A 25,048-nucleotide genomic window follows, 5' to 3' on the forward strand; every position below is an offset into this window, starting at 1 on the left:
TCTGGCCCCATATTCTTGGATCTCTATTGAAAGCTACAACTTGGGATCACACATAGAATTTGCGAAAAAACAAAGTACTATAAGTACTATACGCTGCTAGCTAGAACTTAAAACATCTTTGATGCAAATTTTGTTACATATCCAAGACGGAGAGAGCTCCCCCAGGAGGAGAGCTTATGTTTATAAAACATCATTGGGGAAACCAGTTGTTAGAGGGTTATATAGAGGGTTATAAATTGGCTCCTTCTACAAACATGATATTTTCTTGTTTTTTGTTTGTTTGTGTTGGACCATACCCGGTGATGCTCAGGGTTCACTCCTGGCTATGAGCTCCTGGCTTGGGGGACCATATGGGACACCAGGGGATCGATCCTAGTTAGCTCATGCAAGGTAAATACCCTATCACTTGTACCACTGCTCCGTACCCAAAAATATTTCCTTGTTGATTAAAAAAAAAAAGTTAACACAGTAAAGAATCTAGGTTTTAGGAAGAAAATGGAGATCCTAAAGCTGGAGTCCCTCCTTTCTTCCCTTCCTTCACATCCTGCTTGTGCTCAGTGCTTACCGTATTTTCCGGCGTATAAGACAACTGGGCGTTTTAGACGACCCCCTAATTTTACAGTTAAAACATAGGTTTAGGCCTATATTTGCTGTATAAGACAGAATGTTCCTGTGCTGCAACTGTATCTTCCACAGTGAGCCAATCACAACAAGCAAAGGTTCAAAGGTTATACTGTAATAGACTTCCTCTCTGACTCTGGCCAATCTGAGCAGGCTTTTTACAGTGTAGATTCCGGTCCAGAACATTGTCTAATTTGCATGCATAAAAAGCCTGCTTGGATTGGTTGAGTTAGAGAAGCGGTCTGAGCAGCCTGGCAGTGATTGGTGCAGGATTGAGTTGGAAAATTCATTTTGTGGCAATATTCAGACGATTTTCGTTTAGTAGCATATTGAAACATTTTTTGGGATATTCTCCGCGTATAAGACGCCCCCCTCCCCCCGATTTTCGGTTGACCTTTTTTTGTTTCAAAAGTCGTCTTATACGCCGGAAAATATGGTACTCCTGCTTTGCTGTCAGGGATCACTCCTGACAGATTGGGTGGGTGATGCCTTTCTTGCATGTCTCTGGCTCCTCCTACTTTCCTTTACCAGGTTTCAAAACATGCTTTTTCTTTGTGCCAGGGAACCATTCCTTCGAATACCAAAAGCAAATCCTTTTTTAACATTCTAGACAATTTAGGTTATAAATTGAGTAAACCCTTTATATGTTTCTTTTTATTTTTATTCTAGTTTCATTTCTTTGCAACAACTTTAGCTTATCCCTTCAGTTAATTCTTAAATTGTCACCATTCAGTTTGCACAGCTTCTTTGTAGGATCTACCCTGAAACTTGTCTTTTTCTAGTACTACCTTCTTTGTTCCTCAATAGTATCAAATTTCTTGAATTACTTGTCATGTGTTTAAAATTAAAAAAAACAAAAAACAAAAAACAAAACTTGTGGGCACGGAGAGATGGCAAAAGCACAGCGGCGTTTGCCTTGCAAGCAGCCAATCCAGGACCAAAGGTGGTTGGTTCGAATCCCGGTGTCCCATATGGTCCCCTGTGCTTGCCAGGAGCTATTTCTGAGCAGACAGCCAGGAGTAATCCCTGAGCACTGCTGGGTGTGGCCCAAAAACAAAACAAAACAAAAAAACTTGTATGGAAATTGGTATTTTATACACTTCTCTAGGAAATACTTTTGATTGCCTAAAACATGCAAGTCAGGCATGCTAGTAAAAAGCAAATAAAATCTTACGTGTTCTCTGGAAAAAAAGGGAAGAAGTCAATATTAAGTCCAGAAAATAATGCAGAATATGATAGTGACAAATATTGTGACAGAAAAGCATGTTACACCGAAGAATTTAGGAGAGTTTAGGGAAATATTCTATGAAACAATAATTGAGCTCAGAACTGAAGATGTGAAGAACATCAGTAGTCAAAAGGAATTTGCCTGAATCACTTATGCCAATCCACAGAAATTTCCTGCCTATTCTTAGAAAAGTTATTGCCACTTCTGTTAATAATGGTTTTCCATCACCATCCCACATTCTGGTTCAAAGGTCTAAAAATACTGCGTTAGACTGTTGTTAAACTACATTAATTATCTTCATTCTGGAAGATTCATTGATTGTGGTTGTTACTCTGTTTTACCATAAGCATTATTAGTCAGGGATGATTTTCCTTTGTTAAGTCTTGGTCTTTTACCTGGTATATCTCCTTTCACAGATATCCTTGTTATATAATTCATCAGATGTTTCTATTTTTAAAAATATTTTCATGTAATTTTTAATAGATAGTATTTTTTCTTTTTTTTAAATAATTTTTATTGTGACCAAAGTGAATTACAAATCTTTCACAGTAATATTTAAGGTACATAGTGACAATGAATCCAGGCCATTTCTACCACTAGTGTTATCCTCTCTCCATCCCTGTTCTCAGTATGCATCCCATATCTCCCCTCTTTGCCCCCTAGAATGCTAGTGTAACAAGTCCTCTGTGTATAGCTTGTTGTAGATTGGGTATCAGATTCTGTTGTTGACTTTGGGTTTGGTGTTTAAATCTGATCATTTTTTCAGGGGGTGGGGAGGGAACCACACCTGTTTGACCGTCAGGGGTTACTCTTGGCTATGCACTCAGAAATCACTTCTGGCTTGAGGGAATCATATGGGACGCTGGGAGATCAAACCACGGTCTGTCCTAGGCTAGCACTTGCAAGACAGATGCCTTACCTCTAGTGTCACTGCTCTGTCCCCAAGTTCTGATCATTTTTTATTTCCACTTAATGTTCATACGACTGTTTGCTCCTGGTACCATCCATTCTCCCTCCTCCGCAATTTATGAGGCAGAACAAGATGATTCAAATTCTGCAGTAATATTTTTAATCTTATTTTGGAGTGAAGGTTTGGGTTATACCTAGAGTACTCGAGAGGGCTTTATTCATATTGGTGCTTGGGCTATATATATTTGGTACCCAGGATCAAACCTGGGTTTTCCCTAAACAAGGTAAGTACCTATTCCCTTTGGACTTTGTGTCCAGTCCCTCAGTATTCAGTTTGATATCTCATTTAATAAGTATTTTACTGGCACAAATAATTCTTGTTATTTCAGCAAAAATGATTAGGCTTAACATTTTCTATATGTTCTTTGTTATATATGGCAAAGTAAAAATGAAAAAGAAGAACAGCAGAAGGACAAAGGCATGTATGTTAAAATACCTTCCACATTATATGACACATGTTTTGTAAAGTTCAGTTTCTATTCCAGAGCAAGGAAAATCTCATTTATTTAGCACTAAGTACAGTGCCATAAGTTTTTAATAAATGTTTAAGGAATAAATAAATTTTTTTTTCTCTAAAGATTTCCATGGAGAATGATTATCTGGGTCCCAGAAGAATTGAAAGTCTTCAAAAAGAAGATGCCGATTGGCAGCGGAAAGCTCACATGGCTGTGCTATCTATTCAAGACCTTACTGTCAAATATTTTGAAATAACAGCTAAAGCACAAAAAGGTAGGTTTCCTAGCTATAGAAATAATTACAGTGGGTAGAGTGCAGCCAACCATGGTCCAATCCTTTGCTACTAATATGTAACGTATCCCATGCGCAACCTGCAGTCCTTGCCAGCAGTGATCCCTGAGCCAGCAGTAAGCCTTGAACAAGAACAATGTGGCCCAACCTCTCCCCTACTCCCATTTTGTGTATTTTTGAAAATTAATGATTTAATTAAAAGGGATGCACTTTAAAATTGTTCTGAGTGAAACCAATTGTCACTTTATTAAGGAGGATTGCTTTGTATCTATGTGTTACAAAGATAAATTAAAAAATGAAATAAAACCACATAACAATCTTAAAAAATAAAAATAAAGGGGCCGGGCGGTGGCGCTAAAGGTAAGGTGCCTGCCTTGCCTGCGCTAGCCTCGGACGGACCGCGGTTCGATCCCCCGGCGTCCCATATGGTCCCCCAAGCCAGGAGCGACTTCTGAGCGCATAGCCAGGAGTAACCCCTGAGCGTCACCGGGTGTGGCCCAAAAACCAAAAAAAATAAAAATAAAAATAAAAATAAAAATCACATAATCTTTTTTTTTTTTTTTTGGTTTTTGGTTTTTGGGCCACACCCTGTGACGCTCAGGGGTTACTCCTGGCTATGCGCTCAGAAGTCGCTCCTGGCTTCTTGGGGGACCATATGGGACGCCGGGGGGATCGAACCGCGGTCTGTCCTAGGCTACCGCAGGCAAGGCAGGCACCTTACCTCCAGCGCCACCGCCCGGCCCCCATCACATAACAATCTTAAAAAAATAAAAGCAATGCACTTTTTAGATAGAGGGTCCAGAGAGATAGCATGGAGGTAAGGCGTTTGCCTTTCATGCAGAAGGTCATCAGTTCAAATCCCGGTGTGCTCAGGGTTTACTCCTAGCTCTGTGCTCAGAAATTCCTCCTGGCAGGCACTGGGGACCATATAGGACGCCGGGATTCGAACCGATGACCTTCTGCATGAAAGGCAAACGCCTTACCTCCATGCTATCTCTCCGGCCCCATCTTGATTTTTTTTGGGGGGGGCCACACCCGGCGGTGCTCAAGGGCTACTCCTGGCTGTCTGCTCAGAAATAGCTCCTGGCAGGCACGGGGGACCATATGGGACACCAGGATTCGAACCAACCACCTTTGGTCCTGGATCAGCTGCTTGCAAGGCAAACACTGCTGTGCTATCTCTCCAGGCCCCCATCTTGAAATTTTTAACACTGATGTGTTGAATTATTTGTAAAACTTGAAAATTAATCTTTAACCTTTTCTTAGCCTTTTCTTTGGAAAGATTTTTTTGAGGGTGTTGGTGTTTATTTTGGTTTTTGGGCTACACCCAGCAGCACTCGGGGGCTACTCCTAACTCTGCACTTAGAAATTATTCCTGGCAGGCTTGAGGGACCATCTGAGATGCACAGAGGGGGTGTTGAACCAACCCGGGTTGGTAAACCAGGTGTGTTGAACCGAGGTCTAATCCTGCCCCATGTACTACCAGTCCAGCCCCCGAAAGTTGTTTTCTGAATGCATAAGCAAAGTCTAATGTTGATTTTGTTGTGGCACACTCGGCCATGCTAAGGATTTACTTCTGGCTCTATATTTAGGGATATTTTCCTGGTGGGCTTGGGTAACCATGCCACACAGAGTAAGCAGGGATCAAATCTTGGTTGGGCTCACGAAGGGTAAACACTTGCTGCTGTTCTGTCTCTCCAGTCTCTTGAATTTGTTTTAGGATTTTTACAGGTTATTTTAACCACAGCTAAGATTTTGTGTGTTTATCTTTTGGTCAGTGATCTCATTTTCCAGGTCTCATTTTCTTGCTGCTTTTGTGATAATGTTTTTTTAAAAAATTTATTAATAGCTGTGTATGATCGAATGCGAGCAGATCAGAAGAAATTTGGTAAAGCATCATGGGCAGCAGCAGCTGAACGTATGGAAAAACTCCAGTATGCTGTTTCTAAGGAAACTCTACAGATGATGAGAGCCAAAGAGATCTGTTTGGAGCAGAAGAAGCATGCACTAAAAGAGGAGGTAACAAAACTATCAGAAAAATGTCTAAATTGTTAAATATTTAAGATTTATTAGTTGTTTTTTTTTTATCTTTGTATAACATTGTTTTTCTGATTTTTCAGGCAATTGTAAATCTTATTTCACTCTAGGAAATAATAAGACCTCATGATGATTTGAATTGCTACTAATTCCTGGATTAGACATGGTATTTTCACAAAATCACAGCGTGACTCAGCAACAGCACATTTTGAGGGGGTAGGGGATGGCAAAATTTTTTTCATTTCTCTGTTTAAAACTTTTTTGGTGGGGCCGGAGAGATAGCATGAAGGTAGGGCATTATCCTTGCATACAGAAGGATGGTGGTTCGAATCCCGGCATCCCATATGGTCCCCCGAACTTGCCAGGAGTCATTTCTGAGCATAGAGACAGTACAGGGGTCAAGTGTTTTCCATATACATGTCCAACTCTGGTTCTATCCCTGATACCATATAAGGTCCCTTGAGCTCAGCCATAAATAAGCCCTGACCATCATCTGTTGTGGCCCCAAAATCCCAATAGTAAAGATGTGTGTTTTTGTTTTTGTTTATTTTAATGCTCTAGAAGGCCCACGCTTTGTGATCATTAAGTTTTCTGCCCAGAGAAATTTAATGGAAATCCAAAGGTAGTAGTAGTATTAGACTTCACACTCAGACTATGCTGTATAGAACTTTTTATTTTATTTCTGTTGGAATAAAAGATAGTAATAGGCAGGGGCCGGAGTGATAGTACAGCAGTAGAGCTTCGCCTTGCATGCAACTGATTCAGGATGGACTGAGTTCAATCCCCGGCGTCCCATATGGTCTCCCAAGCCAGGAGCAGTTTCTGAGCGCATAGCCAGAAGTAACCCCTGAGCATCATTGGGTGTGGCCCAAAAACCAAATAAAATAAAATAAAATAAAAGAATATTAATAGCCTTCCTCTTTTTTTCTATCCCTAATGTTGTGCTACAGATCAACCTGTGTGGGCCATGTACAATGCAAGTGCTATACCCACCACACTGTGTCTCTGGCCCAAGGAACAATTTATTTTCTTGCCTCCTCCCTCCCAATTTATTCCTAGCTTTGCTCTCAGGAATTATTTTTGGAGGGCTTATAGGAACATACGAGGTGCCAGGGATTAAACCTGGGTCAGCTGCATGCAAGCTAAGCACTTTAACTGCTGTTCTGTCTCTTTGGCCCATGGTACATTTTTATTGACTCTGCTTTATGTCGAGGAGGCTAATTTTTAAAAAAGTTATATCGAAAACCATTGTGATATATAAAGTTCTTCGTGGTTGGGTTTTATACATACAATGTTTCATTCATACAATGTTTCAGGGCCAATCTCACCACCAGTGCGACCTCCCTCCACCAATGTTCCCAGAGTGCAACCCATACCACCAGCCCCTGCCACCCAGCCTGCCAGCATTAACAAGCCCATTTTAAGTTTTGATTGCTAAAGTTTAGATTTCATTGTTGTTGACTCTGGCTAGGATATTTAGTTCTGTCATGTCTTAACACCACCAATGCACCTGAGCCCTCTTGGTCCATGTCCCCATCCTTTCATATTTGTGTTTCTCCTCTTCCACTCAGTGTCTTTCCTTTTCCTTGCTATACTCTGAAGCCTAGAGAAAGGAGGCAAATTTTAGAGAATCATAGACAAGGCCATTAATTTAACCCTAGGTGCATGCACACACCATGTGCACCTGTTCACAGGCACATATTACAGTAGTAACATGTCATGTGTATATTATCTGAATTTTTGCATATTGTATATGTACACATAATATAAATAATTTGTGGGCCAGATAGTTCATAGAAAAGATAAGGTACTTTTAAACTCTTCCCTTTAACTCTTCCCCTTTCTGTCTTTTGATGTTCTGTATAACTCAAATATTTTTTGTTTGTTTGTTTTTGGGTCACACCCAGCAGCACTCAGGGGTTACTCCTGGCTCTGCTTAGAAATCGCTCCTGGCAGGCCCGGGATGCCGAGATTCGAACCACTGACTTCCATGCAAGGCAAACGCCTTACCTCCATGCTATTTTTTCCGGCGCCAACTCAAATATTCTTTTTTTTTTTTTTTTTGGTTTTTGGGCCACACCCGGCAGTGCTCAGGGGTGACTCCTGGCTGTCTGCTCAGAAATAGCTCCTGGCAGGCACGGGGGACCATATGGGACTCCGGGATTCGAACCAACTACCTTTGGTCCTGGATCGGCTGCTTGCAAGGCAAACGCCACTGTGCTATCTCTCCGGGCCCTCAAATATTCTTAATGTAGATATTAATTACATAATTCAGTAACTTTTTTTTTTTTTTTTGGTTTTTGGGTCAGACCCGGCAATGCTCAGAAATCGCTTGTGGCAGGCTCGAGAGAGCAAATGGGATGCCAGGATTCGAACCACTGTTCTTCTGCATGCAAAGCAAACTCCCTATCTTCATACTATCTCTCCAGCCCCATCTTTATTTTTCCCTAGGAATTACAGTGGATGATTTATGTAAAATTCTGCCTCCTCTTCCATACAAAAGTTGTATTTTTTTTTTCTTTTCTTCACATAGATAAGGAAGACAGAGAGAGGGGAGACAGAGACAGAGACAAAGAGAGGGGAGACAGAGACAGAGATAGAGGGGAGACAGAGACAGAGATAGAGGGGAGACAGAGAGGAGGAGAGGGGAGGGGAGGGGAGAGGAGAGGAGGGGAGGGGAGGGGAGGGGAGAGGAGAGGAGAGGAGAGGAGAGGGGAGGGGAGGGGAGGCACAAAAGTTGTATTTTAAATAAAATGAGATCCTTAAAACTTTTTCTATATCTTGAACAAGTTGGATAATTTTCTTTTTTTTGTTTGTTTCTTTTTTTTTTTTTAATTTAAACACCTTGATTACATACATGATTGTGTTTGGGTTTCAATGTAGCTCAATGATATTCATACTTTGTATTCAGGAGCTCCATATGACCCCCAAAATGCCTAATTTCCCTAATAGAGCTGGGAGTAGCCCACAGCATGTCCAGGGCTGGTCCAAAAAATAATAAAATATTAAAATTAAAGAATACTTTTATTGAAAAAAGTTAGTGAAACCATTATTAGATATGTTAACATTAGCTAATTTATTAAAGCTGCTTCTGACACCTAAAAAAAAAGTTGCATTTTAATAATAAAAAACATGCTGTTTGAAAAATGCTCAGTTTGATCAGAGGGCCACACAGAACTGTTATTTTCCAAGAGTTCCAGAAAGGGCAGGAAGAACCACTTAATTTAGCCTTGTTATCTGGAGAAGTAGTAGGAGATGGGTTAGGGAAAGCAACCATTTATAAGTAGCCATCGGTGTGAGAAAGTTTTTATCACCTAAAAAAGAAATCTAAGATTATTTACAGTTATTTCCCATTTCCCACTGACTTTCCTCAGTCCCAGTTCCATTTCCTTTCTCATTTTATATTAATAAATATGATAGTGCACACATTTCATATACATGGGATAATAGAATGTGGAGAATTTTTTTGTTTGTTTGTTTTTGTTTTTTTTGGGCCACACCCAGTGGTGCTCAGGGGTTACTCCTGGTTGTCTGCTCAGAAATAGCTCCTGCCAGGCATGGGGGACCATATGGGACACCGGGATTCGAACCTACCACCTTTGGTTCTGCTTGCAAGGCAAACGCCACTATGCTATCTCTCCGGGCCCAAATTTTTGTTCTTAAATTTAGCACATATAATACTTACCCATGTTGTACTTGCTTCCATTATTTTTTTTAAATCTAATGATATTCTATTTTATAGTCATTTAACATGCATTAACCAGTTGAACTTTTGCTGTTCTTTCTACTATTGAAGCTATTACAGATGATACTGCGATCTATTAATATGCAACTTTTTATGTGGACATACTGTTTATCTTGGTACATATCTAGCAGGACTGAAACATCTGTTTTTGAGAAACTGTCCATATTATTTTTCAGATTACCTATCTAATTTCTCTGTATCTTTCTCCGCATCACTAATACTTCTCTGAGTTTAAAGAGATCTTTATATATCCCACATGTTTTATCAAATATGATTTCCAAGTATTTGCTCCAGTGTCATGGAACAGCTATATTTTTTTAGAATTTATATCTGTGAAAATATTGTATTTTAATATCTGTAGAATAAAAAATGTCTTTGCTTTTGTTAATATGCCTTTATGTAAAATAGTTTTATTAACCTGTTTTTTGTTGAAGAAAGTACGGTCCTTGTTGACATTTTAAAAGCATATGATTCTATTCTTATTTGAACTTTTGTTTGTTTGTTTTTGTTTGTTTGTTTTTGGGCCACACCCGGCGATGCTCAGGGGTTACTCCTGGCTGTCTGCTCAGAAATAGCGCCTGGCAGGCACAGGGGACCATATGGGACACCGGGATTCGAACCAACCACCCTTGGTCCTGAATTGGCTGCTTGCAAGGCAAACGCCGCTGTGCTATCTCTCCGGGCTCCTTTTTTGTTTGTCTGTTTGTTTGTTTGTTTTTGTTTATTTGAACTTTTGTATATGAGATAATTTGTTATGGCTATGAGAAGGGAAGTATCTTGACTGGGGGGGTAAGCCAAAGGGATGGAGTACTTTTTTTGCATGCAGATGCTCTGAGTTTGATTCCTTTCACCACTTGGTGTCCCCCTGAGCAACATCTTAGGGGATGAGCAGCACTTCACTGAGTACCTCAGGTGTGACCGTCCTCAAACCCCCCTTTCACTTCTTGGGAGACTTCATCCCCCAATTTAAAAAAAAGAGTGGATTTTAAGTGATTTTTATTTTCCTCTTATATTTTCTTATTTACTGCTATTGTGAGGGGTAAAGTTGAAAGTTGGCCTGTTTTGGAACTTATTTTTTTTGGGTTTTTGGGTCACACCTGGCAGTGCTCAGGGGTTACTCCTGGCTATCTGCTCAGAAATAGCTCCTGGCAGGCACAGGGGACCATATGAGACACCGGGATTTGAACCAGCCACCTTTAGTCCTGGATCGGCTGCTTGCAAGGCACACACCGCTGTGCTATCTCTCCGGGCCCTGTCTTGGAACTTTTTAACTGTCATTCATTTATACCGGGCTTGTACTTGTTATGCATATAAATATGTTCATTGTGTTTTACATACATCTGTGATGATGTACTTTGCCAGGTTTTTTAGCATTAATTTATTGTGACCACATTACTCATGAAAAATAGCAGACGTGGGGCTGGAGAGATAACACAGTGGTAGGGCATTTGCCTTGCACACAACCGATCCAGGATAGATGGTGGTTCAAATCCGGCATCCCATATGGTTCTCCAAGCCTGCCAGGGGTGATTTCTGAGTGCAAAGCCAAGAATAGCCCCTGAGCACTGCAACCCGGTTATGATCCGAAAACCAAAAAAGAAAAAAGATAAAGGGCAGACCTACCCTAAACAAATACATTGCCAGGGTGAACATTATGATACATTTCTACCTTGTGATTTTAATTATAGGAGATTCTTTAAGTGCTGATAAGTTGTGTCTCTTTAAAGCATTAAATATCCTCTCCGTCCCTTTCCTCCTCCCCCCCCCTCCCCATCTACACACACCCTGTCCTGCCAAGTTTTGAGATCAATCTCAGCTAGGCATGTGTTCTTCCGTTTGAGCTATCTCCCCAACCCTGAATTTTAAATGGTAATATTTAGTAAATATCTATGCTGAACTTGTGACAAAGTTTCTCAGTTGACACTAAAATATTAAGTACAACATTCTACCTGATCTTTAAAGTACACATAGTGTAAGAACTATTCCATTCCCCTTAATCTCTTACTTTTTTTTTTTTTTTTTTTTTTGAGTCACACCTGGCAGCCCTCGGGTTACTTCTAGATCTGCACTCAGAAATCCCTTTGGTTAGGCTCGGGGATCATATGGGATGCTGGGATTCAAACCACTGTCTGTCTTGGATCAGTTGGATCAGGTGTGTGCAAGGCAAATGCTCTACTGCTGTGTTATCTCTTTGGCCTCTCTTGGAAGATGTTTTGGGCCACACCCAATGATACTAAGGGGTTACTCCTAGTTATGCACTCAGAAATCGCTCCTAGTTTGGGGGACCGTATGGGACGCCAGGGGATTGAATCGTGATCCATCCTGGGTCAGCTGCGTGCATTGATTGGGATCAATGCCTGGTACCACATATGGGTCCTTTGCCCCGCTGGGAGTGATTTTTGCCCACTGTCCGTAATCAAAAAATTTTTAATTAAATATTTGAGTATTTTTGTTTTGTCTTTGTATCACACCTGCATAACTGGCTATGCCCAGGTAGTGATATATGGTACTCTGAATAGGTCAGCCATATATAAAACAAGCACCCTACTCATTGTTTCCTGGCCCATCAAGTCTTGATTATGTGATTATAGTCATTCTACCCTTTTAGGTTATAAGACTCATGCAGTGTTTGGACTTTGAAAGTTTATTTATTTCAAATAAGAGATAAGTTTATATCTTTCTCAGATCAACACAGTTTTGTCTGCCAATATTGGAGACTCACAGATCAGCTGTTTGTGAACCTCAGATCCCAGATTTTTTATGTATATATAGATTTCGCCATCAAAATCCTTCAAAACACAAAGGTCTTTTTGGCTTTTTGAACCATATCTGGCTTCATACTAACATATCACTCCTGGCAGGCTCAAGGGATTATATGAGGTGCTGGGTATAGAACCTTTGTTAGGCATGTGAAAGGTAAGTACTCCGGGGCTGGGAAGGTGGCGCTAGAGGTAAGGTGTCTGCCTTGCAAGTGCTAGCGTAGGACGGACAGTGGTTCGATCCCTTGGCATCCCATATGGTCCCGCCAAGCCAGGGGCGATTTCAGGAGTAACCCCTGAGCGTCAAACGGGTGTGGCCCAAAAACCAAAAAAAAAAGAAAAAAGGAAAAAGATAGGTAAGTACTCCACCTGCTATACTATTGTTTCAGCCCTTAGCAGGGTATTTATTTATTTATTTTGGTTTTGGGGCCACACCTGGTGGTGCTCAGGGGTTACTCCTAGGTATCTGCTCAGAAATAGCTCCTGGCAGGCACGTGGGACCATATGGGACGACGGGATTCAAACCAACCCCCTTAGGTCTTCGATCGGCTACTTGCAAGGCAAAAGCTTCTGTGCTATGTGCTATCTCTCCGGCCCCAGCAGGATCTTTTTAACTCAGTTGAATTTGTTGTAGATTCTCTTTCATCCAAATTGTCTTCTTCCTCCAGATTTTAAAAAACACATTCTCACTTAAGTACATATTCACTTTCAGATCTCACTTGATTAAATAACATATCATACAAGGCTACAAATAAAATAAAATTAAAAATACTATTAAGGTCAGAATTATTATTATTTTTGGGGTGGTGGCCACACCCGTTGACACTGTTATGCGCTCAGAAATCGCTCCTGGCTTGGGGGACGGAACTCTGATCCATCCTAGGCTAGCATTTGCAAGGCCTTACCTCTATCGCCACCGCGCCTGCCCCACTAAGGTCAGGAATACTAATGAAAAGAGATTGCCCTCATAGTTATTAGTGGAGAGAAATTGATAAAGATAACACCAAGAATCAAATCATGGAAAGAAGTTATATCTGAAGTAATTTATGGAATGTTACATTAAGTTAACCGTATTTTCTGGTTAACAGTTACTTAACCAGAAAACTGTTCACATTTCTTTGACTGAAAGTTCTAAAAATAGATGAATATACTTTCTTGTCTTAGATAATTTCAATCATTCCCATCCAGTTTCAAATTTGATAATTATTTTGTTCTTATTGTTTTTGAGATTTTTTTTTTAATTTTTTTTATTTTGAATTATGAGAACAAAGATGCAAAGAAAGAGGACAAGGTAAAGTTACAGTGGAAGGACAATCACCCATAACATAATTCTCAGAAGTCCCCTTGCTGATATCTTAACTTTGAACTTTCAGCCAAAGAACGTTAAGATAAATAAAACAGAATCCACGTACAATTACTTTGTCACTCAAGTCCCCAGATTGTAACACATTATAATATTTCTTAACAGCACACAAGGCAGTCTAAAGCCATAAAACTTATGTAACTCCTTAAACATTAGAGGCATAGTATTTTTTACATTTCCATGTACATGCATATTAGCTTAAGTTAACCTCAATTTTTTTTTTTTTTTTTTTTGTTTTTGGGCCACACCCTGTGACGCTCAGGGGTTACTCCTGGCTATGCGCTCAGAAGTTGCTCCTGGCTTCTTGGGGGACCATATGGGACGCCGGGGGATCGAACCGCGGTCCGTCCTAGGCTAGCGCAGGCAAGGCAGGCACCTTACCTCCAGCGCCACCGCCCATATGGGACGCCGGGGGATCGAACCGCGGTCCGTCCTAGGCTAGCGCAGGCAAGGCAGGCACCTTACCTCCAGCGCCACCGCCCGGCCCCTTAACCTCAATTTTTAAGTGGTTTTTTTTTTTTAAGGATTAGAGTCAAAGGAGCACAGTAAAAACAGTATTAGAGTGGCAATTGTTGTTTGCATAGGCCCACCAAAATATGAGAGGCATGGAAAGGAATAACCTTGGCCTAAATACAAAGAGATCCTACCCCTGAAGTTTCCTGGCATAAGATCAACTCTAGGCTCCAGGCAAGTTATTGTCCAATCCAAGCCATTGTCTGTAGTGCCAACACACTTTTCACAGTCTCTGTTGTTGGTATCATGTTTCTGTATTAAAGATCCTGGAATCTGCATATCCTACATTGAAGTCATGATGTGGAGCGTCTGCTTGTTTCACCTCACCATTAAAGGGCAATGCAGGAAGCCCTGTCCTGTAAGCAGGTCGTTGTTGTTAAGTCTTCTCAGTGTTAAGGGAAGTCTCTTTTGAGCAGGTCGATGTCTGAGCAGTGGTAGGGTCTTCCCTGGTAGAGGATTGCTTCCAGGTGATGTTATAGACAAACCTAGATGTTTCATGGATGGCTTCCCTGGTTCAGGTGTGAATGGAAAATGCCCTTCTGAGGTCTGTGCCAGGTCATTATGTCAATGTTCAGAGTGTAAGGTCCCTTTGCACTACAAGATTTGTGTATTCCAATCTCTATTAGATAGGATCTTATTTGTATGTATAGTATTTTCTCATTTTAATGTGCCTATGCAAAAAAGGAGCAATGCCACATGGCGTTATTGGTGCATATGGGGGACATAAGAACAAGTCCAAATATCCCCATGACATGGTTCAATCATAAGCATTAAACTGGGGGACTCTTTCACCAAAATTCATTGTTGAACAGTTCATAAAGAGAAGATAAAAAGTGGTTAGAATCGTCATTGTATAAGAGAATATTTAGTAAGACTTATAGTTGTCGGGGAAAAACAAAATACTCTAAAGACATACGTGTCCATTTTATGTCTTTTGAAACAGTTCAGGGTTGTTAACACACAATGCACGGCTTAGGTCTGTGATTAGGATTGTGCAATACTGAAGTTAAAAAGAGTAATGTGGGTTAGTGATGTTTGGGTGAGACAGTTAAGGAGTAAAAATGAGCTTTGAAGGGGTGTAGAAAAGGGCAGAATACAAAATGGACATTCTGGATATGCAAAACATAACATAAAGATAAGGAATACTCTTAATACAAGAAGTGCAGAGTGGTCAGAAGTTGTCAGTGACAAACTTAGCGCAACCGAGCAAATCTCAGCACACCCCAAGTTAAGACCAACCATTCAGGAGGAACCCCCCGACACCTACCTTGTCTGGCCGCCTGGGCTGCCACCCCAGAAGGCCTGGAGGCTGGGGGCAGAAGAGGGGAAGGCTGGGAGCCTATTAAGGCTCCCAGCGCACCCAAGTTAGGGAGAACTTCCACAAGGGGTCTCCCCCAACCCCATGCCGGCTAGAGCTAGCCTCCAGCTCAAGAGAGGATCGAGAGAGAGCTGGAAGCCAGGATCTGCCCGCCCTACACCCCTTGCCCTTCCCTCCCTAGAGCTGAGGGAAGGGCGGGGAAAGCTTGGGACCCCCCGACACCCACCTTGTCTGGCCATCTGGGCTGCCACCCCAGAAGGCCTGGAGGCCGGGGGCAGAAGAGGGGAAGGCTGGGGCAGAAGAGGGGAAGGCTGGGAGCCTATCAAGGCTCCCAGCACACCCAAATTAGGGAGAAGGCCTTCCACATGGGGTCTCCCCCAACCCCATGCCGGCTAGAGCTAGCCTCCAGCTCAAGAGAGGATCGAGAGAGAGCCGGAAGCCAGGATCTGCCCGCCCTACACCCCGTGCCCTTCCCTCCCTAGAGCTGAGGGAAGGGCGGGGAAAGCTTGGGACCCCATCCAGGAGGGACCCCTCCGACACCCACCTTGTCTGGCCGCCTGGGCTGCCACCCAAGAAGGCCTGGAGGCCGGGGGCAGAAGAGGGGAAGGCTGGGAGCCTTGATAGGCTCCCAGCGCACCCAAGTTAGGGAGAAGGCCTTCCACATGGGGTCTCCTCCAACCCCATGCCAGCTAGAGCTAGCCTCCAGCTCAAGAGAGGATCGAGAGCGTTTTTGAGATCTTTTCTGGGAATTTACAAGCCACTAGAATGTGTACCATTCCTTAAGCAATTTCTTTTATTTCATTATTTTGACTTTTTCCCAAAACTGTATTGTTAAATTACGGTCATATTCTCTCAACAATTATTAAGTATTTTCTGAACATTTGCAGTATACCACCATGGTTATGCACTTAGTATCTAGTAGGCGTTGCTATTCGTTGTAACTACCTGCTTTTTGGGCCACACCTGACAATACTCAAGGGTTACTCCTGGCTCTGCACTCAGGAATCTCTCCTGGCGGTACTTGGGGACCTTATGGAATGCTCATGGTCAAACTCAGGTTAGTTTTGTGCAAGACAAGTACCCTATATCCTGTACTATCATTCTAGAGCTGTCTCTGATCTCTTTTAGTTTTGGGACCACATCCAACAGTGCTCATGGCTTCCTTCTCTTGGCTATACACTCAAGGGTTATTCCTGGCAGTATTTGGGGAACTATATGGAGTGTTGGAGATTGAACCTGGGGTGGGTTGTGTGCAGTGCAAATGGCCTTCCAACTTGTACAGTCTCTCACTCCCATCCTTCTAATTTTTTTCTTTTTATTTTGGATCACACCCTGCATTACTCAGGGGTACTCCTGGCTCTGTGCTCAGAAATTGCTCTTGGCAGGCACGGGGGACCATGTGGGATGCCGGGATTAGAACTACCTTCTGTCCCGGGTCGGCTGTGTGCAAGGCAAATGCCCTACTACTGCCATGCTGTCTCTTCAACCCTACCTCTAATTTTCTTAATTCTTTCTATTTTACTTACCTAGTAAAGCCCTCTCCACTCTGGTCATTTGGAGGGCAGAGGTGTTTGTTTTTGGGACATATACTCAGCAGTACTCAGGGCTTACTACTGGCTCTGCTCATGGACCATCCCTTGTTATGCTTTGGGAATCATATGTAAAGCGAGGATCAAACCTCAGTTAGCAACTTGCAATTCAAGTATATTAATCCCTATACCGTCACTTTAGTCCTTTACTTTTTTGTTTGTTTTGGGGTCATAACCAGCAGTGCTCAGGGGTTACTCCTGGCTCTGCACTCAGAAATTGCTCCTGGCAGGCTTAGGGGACCATATGGGATGCGGGGGATCGAACCTAGGTTGGCTGCATACAAGGCAAACACCTTACCCCTGGGTACTATCATTCTGGTCCCCCCTTTACTTTTTTTTGTTTGTTTGTTTGTTTTTTTGTTTTTTGGGCCACACCCGGCATTGCTCAGGGGTTACTCCTGGCTGTCTGCTCAGAAATAGCTCCTGGCAGGCACGGGGGACCATATGGGACACCGGGATTTGAACCAACCACCTTTGGTCCTGGATCGGCTGCTTGCAAGCCGCTGTGCTATCTCTCCGGGCCCCCCTTTACTTCTTTTTTTAACCTTTACTTTTTCCGAGACAGTCATTGCCCTATTATTCTTTAAAGCCTGGGATTTAATAAATTCCTTGACTGTACTACTTTGTCTGGCTAGAAAATTGTGGCTTAGGTCACTTGTAAAATATTTGCTTCCTTTGTCATTTTAATATTTGATATTGATGGGGGGTTTCACTGCATCTCAAGTGTTTTAAAGCATATGGGGACTCTGATAGGAATCAAAGTTTTACTCTACTTGGCACTTGCTGACAATGTGAAAATATGTCATTAGTAAGCTTTCAACTTCTTTCTCTAGCCAAAGTATTGGACCACAGAGACAAATTTAGAGAATGCTTGGGGAAACCTCAGTACAGTGTCACATAGCAGATGAATAGTAACTTCATTTGGAATAAATGGGAGTTAGTGAAAAAGGAACCAATAGATTGGACCTTGACTTAAGTGTTACAAGGTTGAGATTTTAGCCTGACTTACACCAAGATTTTTAATTTAGCTGATTATAATTTCCCAGCTAGAGAATATTTGACCTTTCTAATGTGCTCACAGAGTAGATGCAGATAGGGGAAGATGTTTTGTGTGTCTGAGTTTGCATAGCTCAACATCAGACCCAAGATAATTTGTAAAGGGCTGTTTATTACACTGAGACTGGGGATCTCAAGAAAGGGATCACTCATATCTATATTTTGTGACTTAGGACAAAGCAGTGTTTCATTATGTCAGCATTCCTCTCCATGAACCATTTAGAGTATCTACATTTATTGTCACTCATAACATTTCCTAATGCAGAAAAATTAGGAAATGTAGTTTATAACCTCATGATACTACACCTAGCATAGTTTAGGGCCGACTTTTGACTTCTCAGGTATCTTTCTTATTTCTGTAGTATTGGCAATAAAAACTGGGTTGGCCACATGCAAAGGAAGCATGCCTTGCCCGCTGTAACTCTCTGGCCCTACACCTTGTTATTTTTAAATGTTCCCATTGCACACTGTCCAGGTTTTTTTAAAAGGGATTTGAAATTATATACTGGGTAGGACTAAATACCTATGTATAATTACATGTTATATAATATACATGTATGTATAATATATTATAGAATTATATATAGGTATATATAATATATATACATGTACAATATATAATATGTAATTATATATGGGCTACTAGAATGTAAATGAAAGATTGGATTTCAACAAACAGGCAGAGGAGCTGATTTTGCAGTAATTAATACTATCTTTGCTTTAGGTGCTGTCCCTTGATTACCAGTCAGATAGCAACCTGGTATTGTGGGAGCCCCAAGTGATATCTCACATAAGGTTATGCAGTCATAAATATTTTCTCATCCCCCTACCATATCCTCATCCTTTTTAGTTCACCTCCATAGAAGCCATTTGAGGCCAGAGCTTCTTTATCGATGCTGCTAGTTTCCCCAGGGCACAGTGATATACCCATTCCTTGGGTTTCTTGCAGCTTCTAAGCATGAACCTTTATTTTTAATTTATTTATTTATTAATTTTTAATTTTTAATTATGAGACCAAAGATGCAAAGAAAGAGGACAAGGTAAAGTTACAGTGGAAGGACAATCACCCATAAACAATTCTCAGAAGTTGTTCCCTTACTGATACCTTAATTTTGAACTTTCAGCCAAAGAACAATAAGAAAAATAAAACAGAACCCATGTACAATTAATTACTTTGTCCCTCAAGTCCCCAGATTGTAGTACAGTATAATATTTCTTAGCAGTACACAAAATAATCTAAAGCCATAAAACTTATGTAACTCCTTAAATATTGAAGGCATAGTATTTTTTTACATTTTCATGCATATGCATATTAGTTTAAGTTAACCTCAAAAGTTTAAGTGGGTTTTTTTTTTTTTTAAGAATTGGAGTCGGGGCCGGGCGGTGGCGCTGGAGGTAAGGTGCCTGCCTTGCCTGCGCTAGCCTAGGACGGACCGCGGTTCGATCCCCCGGCGTCCCATATGGTCCCCCAAGAAGCCAGGAGCAACTTCTGAGCGCATAGCCAGGAGTAACCCCTGAGCATCACAGGGTGTGGCCCAAAAACCAAAAAAAAAAAACAAAAAACAAAAAAAAAAAAAAAAAAAAAAAAAAAAAGAATTGGAGTCAAGGGGGCCGGGCGGTGGCGCTAGAGGTAAGGTGCCTGCCTTGCCTGCGCTAGCCTTGGATGGACCGCGGTTCGATCTCCCGGTGTCCCATATGGTCCCCCAAGCCAGGAGCGACTTCTGAGCGCATAGCCAGGAGTAACCCCTGAGCGTCACCGGGTGTGGCCCAAAAACCAAAAAAAAAAAAAAAAGAATTGGAGTCAAAGGAGCACAGTAAAAACAGTGTTAGAGTGGCAATTATCGTTTGCATAGGCCCACCAAAATATGAGGGACATGGAAAGGAAAAGCCTTGGCCTAAATACAAGGAGACCCTACCCCTGAAGTTTCCTGGCATAAGACCAACTCTAGGCTCTAGGCAAACTAGTTTGTCCAAGTCATTGTCTGTAGTGCCAATATACTTTTATTTTACACGCAGTCTTTGTTTAATTAATTTATTTATTTTTGCTTTTTGAGCCACACCCGGGTGACGCTCAGGGATTACTCCTGGCTATGCGCTCAGAGATTGCTCCTAGCTTGGGGGACCCGTTCTAGATTAGCACGTGCAAGGCAAATGCCCTACAGCTTGCACCACTGCTCTGGCCCCTAAGCAGTAACCTTTAAAATGCCATATTGGTAGAGCTGTGTTCTTAGAAGAAAATTTTGTGGAAGAATGCTTACTCTCACTGCAAAAGTGCTCATAGGTCATAGGTTATAGTGTCCTATAGAATCACCTTCATCAGTTACCTCTATCCATACAGCCAAATAGGAAATCAGGGCAATAGTGAGAAGTTGTAACCAATATCTAAAGCATACTTTCCCCATAGCCATCAGGGCAATAGTGAGAAGTTGTAACCAATATCTAAAGCATACTTTCCCCATAGCCATCTCCTTCTGTTGGATGCTCAACTCTTTATTTTCTCAGGACCAAAACCAACCAAATAACCCTGGTGCATGTTTATGAGGTATGCCTTGAAATTTCTGAATCCTACCTAAAGTTAAGTTCCATGTAGGATCCTGAGTAAATTTACTTTAAGATACAAAATAGTGGGGTAGGAAGATAGTACAACAGCAGGTAGGGTTGCCTTGCTTGTGACCAACCTGGATTCAATCCTAAACACTTCATGTGGTCTTCAAGCTCCACAGGGCACTTCAGTACCACCAGGTGTGACATCCTCTCCCCAGACAAAACAACATAAAAATATATAATCTAGTAGTTGAAGAGATAGTAACAATGGGTAGTATAGTAGATAGTGGTAGATAGTAACAGTGGGTAACAATTTGCCTTCCATGTAGTCAGCCAGGACTCAATCCATATGATCCCTGAAGCCTCATCAGGAGTGATATCTGAATGCAGAGCCAGGATTAAGCACTGAGTGTTGCTCAAGTATGACCCCAAAACAAACAGAAGCATAGAAGTAACATTCATTATCAACAGATTGCAAGAATTTGCAAGGAAAGCAGTTCTGTCATTTCGTTTTATTATTTGTTTTGCTTTCTAGGGCAACAGATGGTAGAAAAGTAGCCAGGCTGGGATCTTACAGCAAAACAAATAAAGAGTTTTAACCACATTTTTCAAAACTCTTTTGTACTTGTCTAGCTTTTTATCATATATCTTTTTTTTTTTTTTTGGTTTTTGGGCCACACCCTGTGATGCTCAGGGGTTACTCCTGGCTATGCGCTCAGAAGTTGCTCCTGGCTTCTTGGGGGACCATATGGGACGCCGGGGGGATTGAACCGCGGTCCGTCCTAGGCTAGCGCAGGCAAGGCAGGCACCTTACCTCCAGCGCCACCGCCCGGCCCCTTTATCATATATCTTAACATAAAAAGAATAAAGATATATCTACTTTTTTTTTTTTTTTTTTATTTTTTTTTTTTTTGGTTTTTGGGCCACACCCGTTTGACGCTCAGGGGTTACTCCTGGCTATGTGCTCAGAAATCGCCCCTGGCTTGGGGGGGACCATATGGGACGCCGGGGGATCGAACCGCGGTCCTTCCTTGGCTAGCGCTTGCAAGGCAGACACCTTACCTCCAGCGCCACCTACCCGGCCCCCAGATATATCTACTTTTGAGAGTGAAAAAGGGATACTGTTAATTTTGTTAGTATAATAAAAATAGCATTATAGATATGAATCATCTGTAATACAAACTTCTAAAAATCTAAGGTATTTTTACCATGCATGCCATCATGTTTTGTTGCTGGTTTTATATCTTTAAAAAAAAATCTTCATTTTGTGAAGTCATGAAATTTTTCTGTGCATGATGGACATGGAAACTTATGCTGAGGGAAATAAGTTAGAGAGAGATAGACAGTATTCTCACTTGTCTATGTGATTTAAGAAAAATAGACATTATGGCAATAATAATACACAGAGATAATAGAGATGAAGGTTGGAAGGACCGGGCCACGATATGAAACTTACCACAGAGTGTTGAGTGCAGTTAGAGAAATAACTACACCAGCAATTATCATGACAATGGTAATGAATGATAGAAGTGGAATGCCTGTCTTGAATACAGGCAGGGGATGGGGGAGGAGGGAGATGGGAGATGTGGAGGCATTGGTGGTAGGAATGCTGTACTGGTGAGGGGGGGGGTATTTTTTTTTTTATGACTGAAACCCAACTACAAACATGTTTGTAATCATGGTTCTTAAATACAGTATTTTTTTTTTTTAAATCTTCATTTGGGGGCTGGAGAGATAACATAGCAGTAGGGCATTTGCCTTGCATGCAGCCGATCCGGGAGAGACACGGTTCGATTCCCGGCATCTCATGTGGTTCCCCAGCCTGTCAGGTTGATTTCTGAGTGCATAGTCAGGAGTAACCCCTGAATATTGCTGGGTGTGGCCCCCAAACCAATCAATAAAATAAAGTAAAAAGATTTATTTTGGAGGGTCTTGTGAGTGGCATAAACACATCCCTTGCAGGTGTGTCACCTTGTTTTTTAGTTTTGCACTGGCCCGTATCCTAGTAGCCCTGATGTTTGGGATCTGTGGATCCACAACAAGGTTTATGGTCAAGTATGTGAACTTGTTTTTTCAACAACAGAATCTTTGTATCTTATTTATAAGCTGCTTTCTTAAAGCTGTGTGTTTTTTTTTCCCCTGTCTGATAGTATTCATTTATAATCATAACTTCTTTTGATCACCACAAAATAGAAATGTTTTCTTATTTTCAACACAGATGCAGAGTTTGCAGGGTGGTACAGAAGCCATTGCCCGATTGGATCAGTTAGAAGCTGATTATTATGATCTGCAACTTCAGTTGTATGAAGTACAGTTTGAAATCTTGAAGTGTGAGGAGTTACTGTTGACAGCACAACTGGAAAGTATCAAAAGACTGATAACAGGTATGGTGTATAACTTAACCACATCAAGTTGACATAAGATCCAACACATAGGGGCCGGAGAGATAGCATGGAGGTAAGGCGTTTGCCTTTCATGCAGAAGGTCATCGGTTCGAATCCCGGCGTCCCATATGGTCCCCTGTGCCTGCCAGGAGCAATTTCTGAGCATGGAGCCAGGAAAAACCCCTGAGCACTGCCGGGTGTGACCCAAAAACCACAAAAAAAAAAAAAAAAAAAAAAAAATCCAACACATAGGCAAGATGTACATGGATGCCAGCTATGTTTCTTTTTTTTAAGCTATTGTTATTTTAAATCTTAATGGAAAATGTTTCAAAGGGGTTTCTATAGTCAAGTGGTTTAGTAGACTCAACAAAATACCTTATTGCCTTTATAAAAAACAAAACAATAACTATAGGAGAGATTGTGTATAGCAGGTAGGGTACATACCTTGCCAGGCACCCGATCCTAGAAATACAGTTCTCTTATTCCCTTCAGGTGTGATACCTGAAGAGCTAGGAGTGAACTCTGAACACAGCCAGATATGGCCACAAACAACAAACCCAAAAACTTAATGAAGTTTGCTTCAGTCGTTCTCTGGATTTTTATATATTTTGAGTTTTAGGAGCAAGAAGTTAACATTTAAGATCGAGTGGACTGGACCTATTATGTGGGGAAATCTGTGTTTTTTAACTGCTGTCTATTGTTGCTGTCTATAACAGAAAAGAGAGATGAAGTAGTGTACTATGACACTTATGAAAGCATGGAGGCCATGCTTGAGAAGGAAGAGATGGCAGCATCTATGCATTTACAGAGAGAAGAACTACAGACACTTCAACAGAAAGCTCGCCAGCTGGAAGCAAGACGTGGACGGGTTTCAGCCAAGAAAGCCTACCTCAGAAATAAAAAGGTCTGATAGGGAAAATACAAAAGAAATACAAATGGGGAAAATACAAAAGAAACACAAATGGCTAAAAGGCACATAAAAAATGTTCCACATCACTAATCATCAGGGAGATGCAAATCAAAAACTATGAGGTACCATCTCACATCACAGAGATTGGCGTACATCACAAAGAATGAGAGCAAGCAGTGTTGGTGTGGATGTGGAGAGAAAGGAACTCTTTTTCACTGCTGGTGGGAATGCCATCTAGTCCAACCTTTATGGAAAGCGATATGGAGATTCCTCCAAAAGCTGGAAATCGAGTTCCCATACGATCCAGCTATACCACTCCTAGGAATATACCTAGGAACACAAAAATACAATACAAAAATCCCTTCCTCACACCTATATTTATTGCAGCACTGTTTACAATAGCCAGACTCTGGAAACAGCCTAAATGCCCCTCAGTAGATGAATGGCTAAAGAAACTGTGGTACATATATACAATGGAATGTTATGCAGCTGTCAGGAGATGAAGTTATGAAATTTTTCTATACATGGATGTACATGGAATCTATCATGCTGCGTGAAATAAATCAGAGGGAGAGAGATAGACCAGAATGGTCTCACTCATCTATGGGTTTTAAGAAAAATAAAAGACATTTGTGCAATGATTCTTAGAGACAAAAGAGAGGAGGACTGGAAGGTCCAGCTCATGACATGAAGCTCACCACAGAGAGTGATGGGTACAATTAGAGAAATAATTATACTGAGAACCATCATAACAAAATGTGACTGAATGAGGGAAGTAGAAGGCATGTCTAGAGCACAGGCGGGGTGGGTTGAGGAGGAGGAACACTTGGGACACTGATTGGTAATGGATATGTTGCACTTGTGAAGTTTTTTTTTTATTAAAAAAAAGATATGGTAGGGGCCGGAGAGATAGCATGGAGGTAAGGCGTTTGCCTTTCATGCAGGAGGTCATCGGTTCGAATTCCGGCGCCCCGTATGGTCCCCTGTGCCTGCCAGGAGCAATTTCTGAGCCTGGAGCCAGGAATAACCCCTGAGCACTGCCAGGTGTGACCGAAAAACCAAAAAAAAAAAAAAAAAAAGATATGGTAAATACTAATTGAATATGTAGTCTTAATTTAAAATTCTATTTTATTCACCATATAATCTTTAAAATCCATATCTAAATGAATTTGATCTAAATCAGGGGTCTCAAACTCAATTTACCTGGGGACCGCAGGAGGCAAAGTCGGGGTGATCCTTGAGTGCAAAGTCAGTAGTAAGCCTTG

General features: G+C 41.5%; 1 protein-coding gene across 1 annotated transcript in view; it reads left to right on the forward strand.

The window, feature by feature from the left end:
* JMY (junction mediating and regulatory protein, p53 cofactor) overlaps positions 1–25,048 on the forward strand; it is a 95,682-nt gene that overhangs the window by 44,022 nt on the left and 26,612 nt on the right. The window contains 4 exon segments of the mRNA XM_049769083.1: positions 3,397–3,547; positions 5,415–5,584; positions 22,708–22,873; positions 23,590–23,777. Of these exon segments, the coding sequence (XP_049625040.1) occupies positions 3,397–3,547; positions 5,415–5,584; positions 22,708–22,873; positions 23,590–23,777 (675 nt within the window).

Source organism: Suncus etruscus, chromosome 2 (genome assembly GCF_024139225.1).
Source record: "Suncus etruscus isolate mSunEtr1 chromosome 2, mSunEtr1.pri.cur, whole genome shotgun sequence".
Taxonomy (NCBI): domain Eukaryota; kingdom Metazoa; phylum Chordata; class Mammalia; order Eulipotyphla; family Soricidae; genus Suncus; species Suncus etruscus.